The sequence below is a fragment of the Salvelinus fontinalis genome, chromosome 20 (assembly GCF_029448725.1).
Source record: "Salvelinus fontinalis isolate EN_2023a chromosome 20, ASM2944872v1, whole genome shotgun sequence".
Taxonomy (NCBI): domain Eukaryota; kingdom Metazoa; phylum Chordata; class Actinopteri; order Salmoniformes; family Salmonidae; genus Salvelinus; species Salvelinus fontinalis.
The window spans coordinates 14663972-14679486 of record NC_074684.1 but is presented as its reverse complement, the minus strand read 5'-3'; the positions used below and the strand labels follow the sequence as shown (position 1 = coordinate 14679486).

The following is a 15515-nucleotide window of genomic DNA, read 5'->3' as shown; positions in this document are numbered from 1 at the left end:
CATGTTCATGTAGCAGCGGTGAGTTGGACTCTTGGTTTAATGGTTAAGATGTTGGTTTCCGGAGCAGGGGGTTCAGACCCACCTGTGACATACATACATATGTCTGTTTGTGTTTGCACATACTCTTTACTAACTGTCTCTTCCCATCCTTCCCTTACAGGAGAAGCGAACTAACCTGAAGAAGCCCAACTCGGAGCGGACGGGTCACGGCCTGAGGGTGAAGTTCAACCCCCTGGCGCTGCTACTGGATGCCTCACTGGAGGGCGAGTTTGACCTGGTGCAGAGGATTATCTATGAGGTCTGACTCTGTCGCTCGCACACACAATTTGTTTAATTTAGTTATTTAGCAGACGCTCTTATCCAGAGCGACTTACAGTAGTGAGTGTATACATTTTCATACTGGGCCCCTGTGGGGTCAAACACACAACCCTGACATTACGAGTGACATGCTCTACCAACTGAGCCACATGGGACAAACACACAGATACAAACAAACACAAAAATTCTCTCTCTATTTGCATCTATTTGGCCTGTGCTGACAGCATTGTAAACTAGTCTGTCTTTTAGTGTTTGCTTCATGTTTTTCAACTGTGTATGTGTGGGCTAGTAAACCTGTCAGAATTGAATTGCGGTGTGTTTGTGGTTGATCTTGGCGTGTCACTCGATTTCTGAACTCTTAAAAATGCTCTAAGAAAATAAATGGAACTCAGACCACTTCTGTGTAGGGATCAAATTGGGACTAGCTGACCCCTGTGTTCTTCCCCAGGTGAAGAACCCCAGCACGGCCAACGACGAGGGCATAACCCCGCTGCACAACGCAGTGTGCGCTGGACACCACCACATTGTCAAGTTCCTGCTCGACTTTGGAGTAAACGTCAACGCTGCCGACAGCGACGGCTGGTGAGCAGCCACACACCACCCGCACACAAGGGACCTTAAAGAGGTCACTCATGCGTCACCGTTTTTCTTCTATACTGAAAGTGCAGTACTTAAACTTGACTGCTGACATGGACACTTTTTGAGGATTGTATTAACACAGTGAACTAATGAACATAATACTACAATAGTTTTTGAGTGAACTATCCCTTTAAGACAGAATTCCTTATTTGCGTCTGTTTAGCTTCAGTTACGCCACTTTATTCATGCCTCCAAAAACAAGGGTTCAGTTATGTTGAGATTTTGATATTTGTGACATACTTGCTTTCATAGTGTTGTATTTACATAAACAATTCATCCACTCACCTGCACCAAGGAACCCCCTATTTATTACCAGAGCACAGCTCTTTTCAAACATTGTCACTGCAGAATAGATAATCACATGAATGTCCTCAATGAGGCAATTCATTTTGCAGCATACACAATATACATACAGACAAAAGCTCCAAATCTGAAGAAGCCTCAGTCACGGTTGTGTTTTTTATTGCCTATGATTACCTTCCTTAGAGGCGATTGGTCTCCATGGAACTATTGTAACCCCTCCATTTTGTGTGTGTGTGTCTCTCTCTACAGGACACCCCTGCACTGTGCAGCCTCCTGTAACAGCGTTCACCTGTGCAAGTTGCTGGTGGAGTCAGGGGCGGCCATCTTCGCCAGCACCATCAGCGACGTGGAGACGGCGGCAGACAAGTGTGAAGAGATGGAGGAGGGCTACATCCAGTGCTCTCAGTTTCTGTACGGTGAGAATCCTGGAGGTTCATTGCTGCAGGGAATTACATTGACCGGGTCTCCCCCTGCATCCAAAATGGTACCCTATTCCCTATCTAGTGCATTACTTTTGAGCAGGGCCCATAGGGCGACTAGACAACTAGAATATATTTGTTGTATATATATTCTTTAAGGTAGACTCAGCAATATGATGTAGATGCAGAAAGTAAACAGCATAGTGGGTCAATTTCCACAACAACTAAGAGTGTTGAAGAGGAGGTTCAACTTCTCTTCTGTTTTGGTGCCATGGCTACCATGCTCTCCAACAGCGTGAAACGAATTAGAATGTCGCTTGATTGGATAGCTTCCGTTTTACTGGCTCCTGACCAATTCTGCTATTTTGTTTTTTTTCACGTTGATCGTAACTTTTTTTGTAGCTGTTTCTGCTCTCGTTTCCTAAGACCGAAAAGAGCATTTAAACATCAGAACAGCAATCACTAACCTGAATTTGGATGAAGATTTCTACTTCAATGAGTCGGTGGCGCAGGACATAATGCTTACCCCAAACCAGGCTCTAATTACCGAGACTCTGAGAAGAAAGAGACAGTGTAAGTGAGGCCGAAATGCGGGAACCCTGACGGAACTACACTGAGCAAAAATATAAACGCAGCATGTAAAGTGTTGGTCCCATGTTTCATGAGCTGAAATAAAAGATCCCAGAAATTTTCCATACACACAAAGCGCATTTCTCTCAAATTTTGAGCGCAAATTTGTTTACATCTCTGTTAGTGAGCTTTTCTCCTTTGCAAAGATAATCCATGGCATATAAAGAAGCTGATTAAAGAGCATGATCATTACACAGGTGCCTCTTGTCCTGGGGACAATAAAAGGGCACTCTAAAATGTGCAATTTTGTTACACAACACAATGCCACAGATGTCTCAAGTTGAGGGAGCATGCAATTGTCATGCTGACTGCAGGAATGTCCACCAGAACTGTTGCCAGAGAATTGAATGTACATTTTTCTACCATAAACCACCTCCAACGTTTTTTTTCTCGAATTTAGCAGTATGTCCTACTGGCCTCACAATTGTAGACCATGTACATGTATGGTGTCTTGTGGGCTAGTAGATTGCAGATGTCAGTGTTGTGAACAGAGTGCCCCGTGGTGGCACTAGGGTTATGATATGGGCAGGCATAAGTTACGGACAATGAACACAATTGCATTTTATCGATGGCAATTTGAATGCACAGAGATGTCATGACGAGATCCTGAGGCCCATTTTCGTGGCATTCATCTGCCGCCATCACCTCATGTTTCAGCATAATATTGCACTGCCCCATGTCGCAAGGATCTGTACACAATTCCTGGAAGCTGAAGATGTCCCAGTTCTTCCATAGCTTGCATACTCACCAGAGATGTCACGCATTGAGCATGTTTGGGATGCTCTGGGTCGACATGTACGACAGCGTGTTCCAGTTCCTGCCAATATCCAGCAACTTCGCACAGTCATAGAAAAGGTGTGGGACAACATTCCACAGGCCACAATCAACAGCCTGATCACATCTATGCTATAGATGCCCCTCCCTTTTTTAAATATTTGTTTTAATCTGTGACCAACAGATGCCTATCTGTATTCCCAGTAATGCGAAATCAATAAATTAGAGCCGAATGAATTTATTTCAATGACTGATTTCCTTATATGAACTTTAACTCAGTAAAATATTTGTAATTGTTGCATATTGCGTTTTTTTGTTCAGTATTACGTCGGCGAGTGAATTAACCACCTCTACCCTCCATTCTATTGGCGAACGTATAATCACTAGAACAAACTGGACAAGATCCTTTCGAGACTATCCAATCAACAGCACCTGAAGAGCTGTAATATCCTATGTTTCTTGGAGTTGTGGCTGAACAAGGACGCGCCCCCAGGTGGTGAAGGTAGGAAACATCTCCACTTCGTTGATCCTCAACATTGGGGCCCCACACGGGTGCGTGCTCAGCCCCCTCCTGTACTCCATGTTCACCCACGACTGTGTGGCCATGCACGCCTCCAACTCAATCATCAAGTTTGCAGGCGACACAACAGTAGTGGGCTTGATTACCAACAACGATGAGACAGCCTACAGGAAGGAGGTGAGGGCACTCGGAGTGTGGTGTCAGGAAAACAACCGCTCACTCAACATCTGCAAAACAAAGGAGATGATCGTGGACTTCAGGGTACAGCAGAGGGAGCACCCCCCTATCCACATCGAAGGGACAGCAGTGGAGAACGTGCACAATTTAAGTTCCTCGGTGTACACATCACAGACAAACTGAAATGTTCCACCCACACAGACAGTGTGGTGAAGAAAGCGCAAAACCCTGACAAATTTTTATGCATGCACAATCGAGAGCATCCTGTTGTGCTGTATGACAGCCTGGTACGGCAAATGCACCGTCCTCAACCGCAAGGCTCTCCAGAGGGTGGTGTGGTCTGCACAACGCATCACCAGGGGCAAACTACCTGCCCTCCATGACATCTATAGCACCCGATGTCACAGGAAGGCCAAAAAGATCATCAAGGACATCAACCACACAAGCCCCTGCCTGTTCACAACGCAACCATCCAGAAGACAAAGTCAGTACAGGTGCATTAAAGCTGGGACCGAGAGACTGAAAAACAGCTTCTATCTCAAGGCCATCAGACAGCTAAACAGCAATCACCAACTCAGAGAGGCTGCTGCCTAAATTGAGACCCAATCACTGGCCACTTTAATAAATGGCTCACTAGTCACTTTATACAATTCCACTCCAATAATGTTTCCATATCTTACGTTACTCATATCACATGTATATTCTGTATTTTATACCATATATTGCACCTTGCCTATGCTGGTTGGCCATCGCTCATCCATATACTTATATGTACATATTCTCATTCACCCCTTTAGATTTGTGTGTATTAGGTAGTTGGGGAATTGTTAGATTACTTGTTAGATATTGCTGCGCTGTCGGAACTAGAAGCATCTCTGTATACATCAATGATGTCGCTCTTGCTGCTGATGATTCTCTGATCCATCTCTACGCAGACGACACTTCTGTATACTTCTGGCCCTTCTTTTGACACTGTGTTAACAACCCTCCAGGCGAGCTTCAATGCCATACAACTCTCCTTCCGTGGCCTCCATTTGCTCTTAAATACAAGTAAAACTAAATGCATGCTCTTCAACCGATCGCTGCCTGCACCTGCCCGCCTGTCCAACATCACTACTCTGGACGGCTCTGACTTAGAATATGTGGACAACTACAAATACCTAGGTGTCTGGTTAGACTGTAAACTCTCCTTCCAGACTCACATCAAACATCTCCAATCCAAAGTTAAATCTAGAATTGGCTTCCTATTCCGCAACAAAGCATCCTTCACTCATGCTGCCAAACATACCCTTGTAAAACTGACCATCCTACCAATCCTCGACTTCGGTGATGTCATTTACAAAATAGCCTCCAAAACCCTACTCAATAAATTGGATGCAGTCTATCACAGTGCCATCCGTTTTGTCACCAATGCCCCATATACTACCCACCACTGCGACCTGTACACTCTCGTTGGCTGGCCCTCGCTTCATACTCGTCGTCAAACCCACTGGCTCCAGGTCATCTACAAGACCCTGCTAGGTAAAGTCCCCCCTTATCTCAGCTCGCTGGTCACCATAGCAGCACCTACCTGTAGCACGCGCTCCAGCAGGTATATCTCTCTGGTCACCCCCAAAACCAATTCTTCCTTTGGCCGCCTCTCCTTCCAGTTCTCTGCTGCCAATGACTGGAACGAACTACAAAAATCTCTGAAACTGGAAACACTTATCTCCCTCACTAGCTTTAAGCACCAGCTGTCAGAGCAGCTCATAGATTACTGCACCTGTACATAGCCCATCTATAATTTAGCCCAAACAACTACCTCTTTACCTACTGTATTTATTTATTTATTTATTTTGCTCCTTTGCACCCCATTATTTCTATCTCTACTATCTCTAATTTTTTTATTTTTTTATACTTGCTATATTGTATTTACTTCGCCAGCATGGCCTTTTTATATTTCTATTTATTTATATATATATTTTGTTTGCCTTCACCTCCCTTATCTCACCTCACTTGCTCATATTGTATATAGACTTATTTTTCACTGTATTATTGACTGTATGTTTGTTTTACTCCATGTGTAACTATGTGTTGTTGTATGTGTCGAACTGCTTTGCTTTATCTTGGCCAGGTCGCAATTGTAAATGAGAACGTGTTCTCAATTTGCCTACCTGGTTAAATAAAGGTGAAATAAATTTTTTTTTTTTTTTATCTACACTCGCATTAACATCTGCTAACCCCGTGTATGTGACAAATTAAATTAGATTTGATAATATACATTTAGATGTTTTTTCTATGCATCGGCAGGATAGAACAGCAGCTTCGGTTAAACTCACGGGGGAGGTGTGTGTCTTTGTTAACAGTTGGTGCGCGATCTCTAATATAATAAGTCTCAAGGTTCTGCTCGCCTGAGTTAGAATACTTCATCATAAGCTATAGACCGTACTATTTTACAAGAGTTTTAATCTACGTTTTCCGTAGCGGTCTATTTACCACCACAAATCAATGCTGGCACGAAAACGACACTCAGCGAGCTGTATAGGGCCATAAGCAAACAAGAAAATGCTCATTCAGAGGCGCTGCTCCTAATGGCCGGTGATTTTAACTGAAATTCATCTCACCTAATTTCTACCAGCATGTCACCTGTGCAACTAGAGGCAAAAACACTCTTGATCACCTTGACTCCAATCAACGAAACGCATACAAAGCTCTCTTTCGCCCACCATTTGGCAAATCTGATTATAACGCTATCCTCTTGATTTCCTGCTTACAAGCAAAGACCAGGGAGGTTTGCCTATCCTCCAGAGTGCTGTTGAGGCTACTGTAGACGTTTTGCAAAATATTGTGTTTTAATTCATTATTTGGTGATGTGATTATATGTAGTTTAGTTTTATCTAAAAACATTTTTTTAAATGAAATTCACTGAGGATGGGGATTCACTGAGGATTGTAGCATAGGGGAGCTATGCTAAAATTAAGGCAGTTAAACAATTTTAAAAACATTACAATATATTCAATACATTCATTCCTGTACTGTGTTATTTACACACTTTACCCACATTTGTCTTAGTATGCCTCCATTATGATGACCTTTTTTTCGTTTCCTTGACAGAAAAATGTATCTCCTGACTGTGCATTTTCAGCAGTTCTTACTATTGCCACTAGAGGGCGGTCAGCAGATTTTTAAGGGTCTTTACCCCCGAAGTTGACTTTTTGTGCTTGCCACTTCACTAACCGTTCTCAGCTGTTAGCCACCAATGCCTCTATTAAAAAATTTAAATAAAAGTTTCCTTGACAGACTAATTATTCTCCTCTTTGACCGTTCATTTTTGGCAGATTTGTCAGTGTCTCTCCCAAAGCTAATAGCTGTGGTCTAGCAGTTTCTTTCTGCCAATAAAAACAGATTGCAATTTTTTCAAGTCCATTACGGAATTATTTAATGTAACAAATCAAACATTAAACCTTGTAAACAATTCAGGGTAATTCATGGTAACCTCGTGAACAATTAATTTAGACCTGCCGTTTATTTGAAACAGTTAATTAGATGACGTGTGCCGTTGCCTGGTTATTAAGGAACAGGCAGTGTTTAACTGAAGTTTTGCGGTAATGATAACTATAGTTACTTAATATAGTACCTGTGTGTGTTCTACCAGGTGTCCAGGAAAAGCTGGGCGTGATGAACAAGGGGGCGGTGTATGCGCTGTGGGAGTACGAGGCCCAGAGCCCAGATGAGCTGTGTTTCGGCGAGGGCGACGCCATTAACATCCTGCGGCGGCAAGACGACAGCGAGACCGAGTGGTGGTGGGGCCGCCTGGACCACAGGGAGGGTTATGTACCCCGCAACCTGCTGGGGGTGAGGCCTGTCAAACACACACATTCTCACACACACCTGTTGGGATGAGGCCTGCTCACTGCTTACCCCTGGGCCCATGCATTGTTCCCAGTTTTCAATTACATTGTGAATGTGTTTGGCAGTACTGGCCCTCTGATGTATAACCACTCTGTCTCTCTACCGCTCTCTCTCTCCCTCTCTCTACATTTTCTCTTCCTTGCAGCTCTACCCCAGGATAAAACCTCGTCAGCGCTCCCTGGCTTAGCCCCTCTGCCTCTTCCTTGGGTGAAATACTGGACTATAGGCAGGCGTGGCCGAAGACTGGCGGAGTGGGGCGGCCTGGTGCTCCCCTACTGCCACAGTTTCCCCCTCCCTGTAACCCTGGCTATGGGACACCGGACAGTGTTCAACACTGACACACACACACACACACACACACACACACACACACACACACACACACACACGCACACACACACACACAGACCCCAGAAAAGACAGGATCCCTCTGCTACCCCTTTTCGGTCAACCAAACCCCACTCTGCTCTCTCACTCTCTCCTTTCAGCTTTATTTAAATCTGTGTGTGTGTGAGAGAAAAGCTGGAGCACAAGGCTCAGTGGAGAATCAAGCACTAACCAGTAGTGTTTTTTTTGGACACCGCTCAGTCATACAGCGGACAGGACATTCACCCCTAGTGCTTACCTCTGACGGTTGTTGATGTGTGTCTGTTTGGAGAGGGTAATGTGTGTTTTGTGGTTTCTGTGTGTGTGAATAGTTTAGAGGGCCTTGTGTGTTTGGAAAGTGTGTGGGTTTAAGGACTAGAGAGAGGGGGCTTGTGTATGTGTACAATAGGTGTGTGTGTGACATGTGGATGGTGGATGTGTACCAGTTTTAATTTAGTCAATAACTATGACAAAATATTAGTCAACCTATTTTTCCTGACGGAAACTAATGATGATAGCGAGATGCCATGAAAAAAAACAATAACTAACAATTTAGTTTTCTTTTTAGTTGACGAAAACGTGACTAGACGAGAATTCCACGTGTGACTAATGAACATTCAATTTGACATGAAGCTCCCTTTAGTCTGTTTTGTCCAATCATAAGCATGCATGCCTTTGCAGAATATTGAATGCAATCCTCTCATTGGCTAAATGAACGTCTTTCAGTTGCAGGGTCTGATTGAGCTGATCTGCCCGGCTCTCCCACAGCTCCCGGCAGTCAATTCAGTCACTTGTGTATCTTTTGAACTGATGCTCAGGACACTTCAATTGTAACTAACCTAAACTAGAAACAATGTAGGCTATTTTTGCTTTGATCAGATCAGAAACTATTTTCCCATGTGTGCTACTATTCATCTGTGTTGCTACTCTCACGGCCCACTAATACGAGTGCAGTTTTTTAAATTGAAAATATGAATGCCATTTGCTTAATATTAGGAGTACATTAATATTACTGGCATTGTTGAAAAGCTCAGATTCTCCTCCTTCAAGGGAGTCAATGTTATTTATCCCCATCCCAAGTTTCTGATGGGAGAAAGAGCTGAATGCCTAAATTGTTTCATCTGTAGCCAAGGATTTATAGCCTGTATGGTAAATCATGGCTGGATTTGGTTACAATCTGCCATAATAGCAATTTGCCAGCTATTTGAGGGGATAGTAGGCCTAGGCCTAGTTGGACAAGGCTATCTTAATGTGCACATGATGACTGAAAGGTTATGTATGATGAGTTTAACAGGTCAAGAATGTGTGTGTGCTGTGAAGAGGGGTGACAGTTTGAGGTCTGTACAAGGGTGCGCCAGATATTCTGAATGTTATGTACAATCATAACGGGGATTTTGAATGTCCCTCTCGATGTGGACAAAGAGTACCTATATCAATTCTATCAATTTCGCTTGCTAGGTAATTTCCGAATAAGCCGGAATTTAACTGTCCTAACTTACTTTTCCATCATAGCTTCTTTCCATCATAGCTTCTTAGGGATTTGACACTGCCCTTCCACATGACAAAACAAAAAAGCCTACTTAGGTTATTTTCCAAAAGTAAAACAAATATTTCTCAACATGTTTCTGGATTTTAGTCCCAGGTAAAGCACTCTTCGTTAGTAAAGTGTATTGGATTATTGAAATTTCCCAAACAAGATAACATTTCTTAAAAAAAAAAAATTCTTCTCACGGAATGAAGCACTCATCCCCTAATTTTCTTGCGCCGTCAGGGCCATGCTATCATAACACCCTTTTGAGCTGTTCACAATTTGTCACATTAAATGCCCTGCTTTAGTTATAGAAGTTATCAGCAAAAACAAACTGTATTTTACAAAAACTTTTAAAGCTTCACTCAACTTGTCAGCTCCTGCAAAGAGGTGTGTCCAACCATTGCCAATGTAGATTGAGATTTGAGATAGAAAGTGGTGTATGTGATGAACAGGGGATGCAGTGTCCTATGCGTTTGTGCAGTGAAGGAACCCTCCTTCGGGCAAAAGTGTGTGTGTTTTATGAGAGATGCGTCAGGCCTCACTCACCATAGAGCCATGATCTGGGGGGTCCTCACCACTTCACTTCAGGCGCGTGTGAAAGTGTTATAATTGAGCACTTGATCAAACCCACTCTCTTACAAATCCGATGGGTGTGGCCATTCAAGCAGAATGACATTTACATAACACTAAGGTATTATTTTGTTGTATTACCCCTACTTTCCCTGCCTGACCTTGTTTCCAGTTCTGTGAGATGAGATTTGTACCTTGCCCAGCAAGGCAGGAAAAGAGCTTTACCCTAATAATCTCTGTAAATACTGAGATGAGTGTGTTTGACTGTCTGCTGTATGAAGACTCATTGACTCGTGGGGGTTCTGTAAGCATTAAGGATGCAGTACTTACACATCCTGTTCTGTGAATGTGCACAATTAAAAACAATTCCCCGCATGACAAATGGTGTAGTCGGTTTCCTTTTTTTGTGGTCCCATGGTTTGCTTGCAATGATTGTATTTGTCTTACAGCAGTGGTCACTAACCCTGGTCCTTGAAAGCTTCAGTGTGCTCTCAAGCCCTTTTGTGTGGAAAAACGAATTTTGATTGGTTGAGCCTGGCTCCCCAGTGGGGGGAGCTGGCTCCCAAGTGGTGGGCATGTGCCCACCCATGGCTGCACCCCTGCCCAGTCATGTGAAATTCATAGATTAGGGCCTAATGAATTTATTTCAATTGACTGATTTCCTCCTTTGAACTTTAACTCAGTAAAATGTTAGAAATTGTTCAATGTTGCATTTTATATTTTTGTTTAGTATAATTCTCATCCAAGTGTCCTGTCGACCGGATATTTCTGCAAGCAATTTGATGTGGCCCGCCAAGAAGAAAATATTTTTAAATAAAAGTAAAAATATCTAATGCAGTGATGTCACAACAAACCAAAGGACATTGGCGACCATTGGCAGTGGTTTATGCTTTAATGGTGCAGATAATGCTTGTTTTTGGCACATAACGTGTCCTCTGGTCAAGAAAATGACCTTGCGGGATAACGTAGGTGCATGAATATCGCCTTTACATCCATGTTTTCATCATCCACTATTCCAAACCAGTACTCATAGAGAACTAGAAAATCAGATGATCGCACATTCACTATTGTTTGCTAAGTCAAACTTAATGGTATATGTTGTGTCCCTGGAAACTCGGCACCTACTGTAGGTAACCAGGTTTCCAGACAACCTTTTTATGCGAGTAAATTACGTGTCAGACAGAAAATGTCATGACAAGCCTGATGGAAACAGAAATTGTGTGAACTTTTCAAATGTCGACAAAATACAATACGCTAGATAAGGTGGTATCTTTTTGTCTGTAAAAGGTATTATGCGAAAAATGACAGATACGCTTTTATGCGCAAAACAGTATATTGATAACCATCATATTGAAGTAAATTTGGTCTTATGTAACCATGTTTGGTATGGTTACATAAGAAAGATGGTTACTTAAGGGAACATTTTAAGTAGGTTGGGCGTATAACCCGAACGTCTAGCAACCCAAAGGTTGTGAGCTCAATCTCATCAGACAACTTTTAGCATTTTGGCTAATTAGCACCTTTAACTACTTACTACTTTTTAGCTACATACTTTGCAACTACTTAGCATGTTAGCTAACCTTACCCCTAGCTCTTTTGATACAACATGCCAGGTGATGAGCTCGTTGCTCCTTTCTAATAAATATTGAGGGTCTTATTTTGGTGACATGATCATCAATGCTTGGCTGCCGTTTGACCCAACATTTTTTTGCTCTTTTGTTCATAATCTCAACATGTAGGCTATACCCGCATAGTATCTGTGAGCTGCTCCACAAATACCAGTGGGCACACTCACTATATAATGCAACATTTGTGAGAAATCAGAGTTGAAAATGCGATGGAAACCCATTTAACCTGTATATTTTTTAAGGTCATGGGTATTGAACCACAAACTGTTTATATGCTCCATGTCAACACGCACAGCCTTTTTGTTGTGTAATTTACTCTTTTTCTCCCCAATTTCCATCTTGTCTCATCGCTGCAACTCCCCAATGGGCTCTGGAGGCCAAGGTCAAGTCATGTATCTTCCGAAACATAACCCACCAAACCTTACTTAACACCCGCCCGCTTAATTCGGAAGCCAGCCGCACCAATGTGTTGGAGGAAACACTGTTCAACGGAGGTAAACCTTTAGGCACCCGGACTGTGTAAGAAATTGTAATAGAGACTGGAAACTAGTAATAACTACATTTCAACATAAGCCATATTTTATACAAAATACACATACTCCTCATTTCTCTTGGACATATGCTGGACTTATTAAGACACCAACTACAGACACACACAATTCCCCTCCCCCATGATAACCACAGAACACACACAACACATGGTTGGAGCTCAAGACAAAGAACTACCTCAGGAACCAATGGAACGTTGACACCAGGCCTGTTCAGGACTACCCAAGACCCAGATCGACCAATCGGAAGGCCAGACTTCCAGATCAACCTACTTTGCTTGTTGTCTATATAAAACTGTACAACTGCTTAAACTACCTCTTTTCCGGACGGTTCCATAAGAATCAGACAGAAAGAGCCTTGCTGCAAGATTTTACTAAGATATCTTTACATGTGATTAAACGGCCTTATTATAACATTATCCACCTCGTCCTATTGTCTCCTCTTGTTCTCCTGTCAACAGTAAATTTTTTATCAACACCTGCCACAAGGAGTTGCTAGAGCGCGATAAGCCAAATAAATCCCCCCCGGCCAAACCCTCTCCTAACCCAAATGACGCTGGGCCATTTGTGCGCCGCCCTATGGGACTTCCGACCACAGCCGGTTGTGATACAGCCCGGGATCGAACACGGGTCTGTAGTGACACCTCTAGAGCTGTGATGCAGTGCCTTACACTGCTGCTCCACTCGGGAGGCCAACACACACAGGCTTTTATCTGCAAGTCAATTAGATGAAAAAATCTCTGTTGGGAAAATACACGTATTCTTTTTATGCAAAATTTTGAATATATTCGCGTGATAATCTGTCGCCATTTGGATGGAAACCTATTTTATGAGACTTTGTGATGGAAACTGTGGGTTCCTGGCAGAGTTTTTGTGTTCGCATATCTTTCACTGAGTTCTTTGCATTTCCATGTCCTGCTCTGAAAAACTGATTTCCTCTGTGCAAAATGTATACATAATCAAATTATCAATCTGTCAGTTTAAGCTAGAGATGTTTTTTTGCAAGGGCTGCAACTCAATACACTGCATCCACCTATGTCGCCCTTCCCATCTGCGGTGGAAAGTGGCAGAGCTACAGCACTGTTTTCCAGAAAATATAAAAACATAATGTAAAGTGTTAGTCCCATGTTTCATGAGCTGAAATAAAATATCCCAGACATTTTCCATATGCACAAAAAGCTTATTTCCCTCAAATTGTGCACAGATTTGTTAACGTCCCTGTTGGTGAACATTTCTCCTTCGCCAAGATAATCCATCCACCTGACAAGTGTGGCATATCAAGAAGGTGATTAAACAGCATGATCATTACACAGGTGCACCTTGTGCTGGGGACAATAACAGGCCACTCTAAAATGTGAAGTTTTGTCACACAACACAATGTCACAGATGTCTCAAGTTGAGGGAGCGTGCAATTGACATGCTGAATGCAGGAATGTCCACCAAAGCTGTTGCCAGATAATTTAATGTTAATTTCTCCACCATAAGCCGCCTCCAATATCATTTTAGAGAATTTGACAGTACGTCCAAATGGCCTCACAACCGCAGACCACGTGTATGGCGTTGTGTGGGTGAGCGGTTTGCTTATGTCAACATTGTGAACAGAGTGCCCCATGGTGGTGGTAGGGTTATGGTATGGGCAGGCATACGGTACGGACAACAAACACAATAGCAATTTATTGATGGCAATTTGAATGCACAGAGAGACCGTGACGAGATCCATTGTTGTGCCATTCATCTGCCTCCATCACCCCATGTTTCAACATAATAATGCACTTCCCCATGTCGCAAGGATCTGTACACAATTCCTGGGAGCTAAAGATGTCCCAGTTCTTCCATGGCCTGCATAGTCACCAGACATGTCACCCATTGAGCACGGCCGGAGAGGTTCACAAAAAAACAAGTTTGATGAAAACTCTGACAAGGGCGTTCCCTTTCAGTCCTTATATACTGCTACACAAACAAGTCATAAAAGCATGGTTTACATTATTCATTATTAACGTTAGTTCATGTATGTGACTAAATTGATACCTTACGCGGTTTCTTCTCTCAAAGCTGGGACCTTGAAACTGAGATACTCCTTTTTGCTCACAGAGCAATGTTCTGGGCGTACTGCCAATTGGTCTGAGGAGAAGGCCACAGTCACCTGCACAAACCAAGATAGAGAGGAGATGCTGTGTACAATTCAAGGCTTTCTTTTCAGACAATGAAATGTTCCCTCAAACTCTAAAGGCTTTCTGTGCATGCATGAAGTTTTTGGCCGTGCCAATAACTTGTTACCTTTTAGAACCCATTCCCTTGTCACTTCGCAAAGATTTTCCAAACCCATAATCGGTTCTACCCCAGCTACCATAAAGAGTAACTGGACCTATTGTAAACAGCATTGGTAGTAATTGCATAGCTTTAGATTATGTCCCGGTTACTCCACTGGACATAATTTTTCATTGTAAATTTCGCCAATTTGATGACCGCACAGAGGCCAAATATCCCTATGCATTCTCCCAACTCTATCCACTTTCAGGAGTGTTTGATGTTGCTCACTAGTCAGTAAAGAAAATGTCTGCACAGCCACGCTTACCCCGGAATGAGCGGGCACAGAGGGCTCAGGCAACACTGAACAGTCTCTCACCCAATGGCCAAAAGCGCCACATTGACGACAACATTCAGTGTCTTTTTGCTGCTGCAAATTTTTGCTGTTAGATTTACCTCTCTGCTTGCTTTTATTTTCCTTACTCCTGAAACTATTACCGGTGCTTGAGGTATGGATAACCGTGCCAACACGCACCGCATGGTGAGCGGAATTAGATTCCACTCTCAATGCGACTTGAACTACCTCTGTGTCACACCCTGATCAGTTTCACCTGTCCTTGTTATTGTCTCCACCCCCTCCAGGTGTCGCTTGTTATCCCTGGTGTATATATCCCTGTATTTCCTGTCTCTCTGTGCCAGTTCGTCTTGTATGTTCCAAGTCAACCAGCGTATTTTCCTGTGCGCCTGCCTTTTCTATTCTCTTTTACTAGTCCTCCTGGTTTTGACCCTTGCCTGTTTTCTGGACTCTGTACCCGCCTGCCTGACCATTCTGCCTGCCCTGACCTCGAGCCTGCCTGCCACACTGTACCGCCTGGACTCTGAACTGGTTTTGACCTTTTGCCTGTCCACGACCATTCTCTTGCCTACCCCTGTTGGATGTAATAAATATCAAAG

At 43.1% G+C, this 15515-nt stretch overlaps 1 protein-coding gene across 7 annotated transcripts in view; it reads left to right on the top strand.

The window, feature by feature from the left end:
• ppp1r13bb (protein phosphatase 1, regulatory subunit 13Bb) overlaps positions 1-10520 on the top strand; it is an 85988-nt gene extending 75468 nt beyond the window's left edge. For all 7 annotated transcript variants that reach the window (XM_055872489.1, XM_055872488.1, XM_055872491.1 and 4 more), the window contains 5 exons: positions 161-298; positions 767-900; positions 1510-1676; positions 7415-7614; positions 7817-10520. In XM_055872489.1, the coding sequence (XP_055728464.1) occupies positions 161-298; positions 767-900; positions 1510-1676; positions 7415-7614; positions 7817-7858 (681 nt within the window). In that variant the 3' untranslated portion in view covers positions 7859-10520. The remainder of the gene's footprint in view (positions 1-160; positions 299-766; positions 901-1509; positions 1677-7414; positions 7615-7816) is intronic.
• Positions 10521-15515: the final 4995 nt, after the last annotated feature.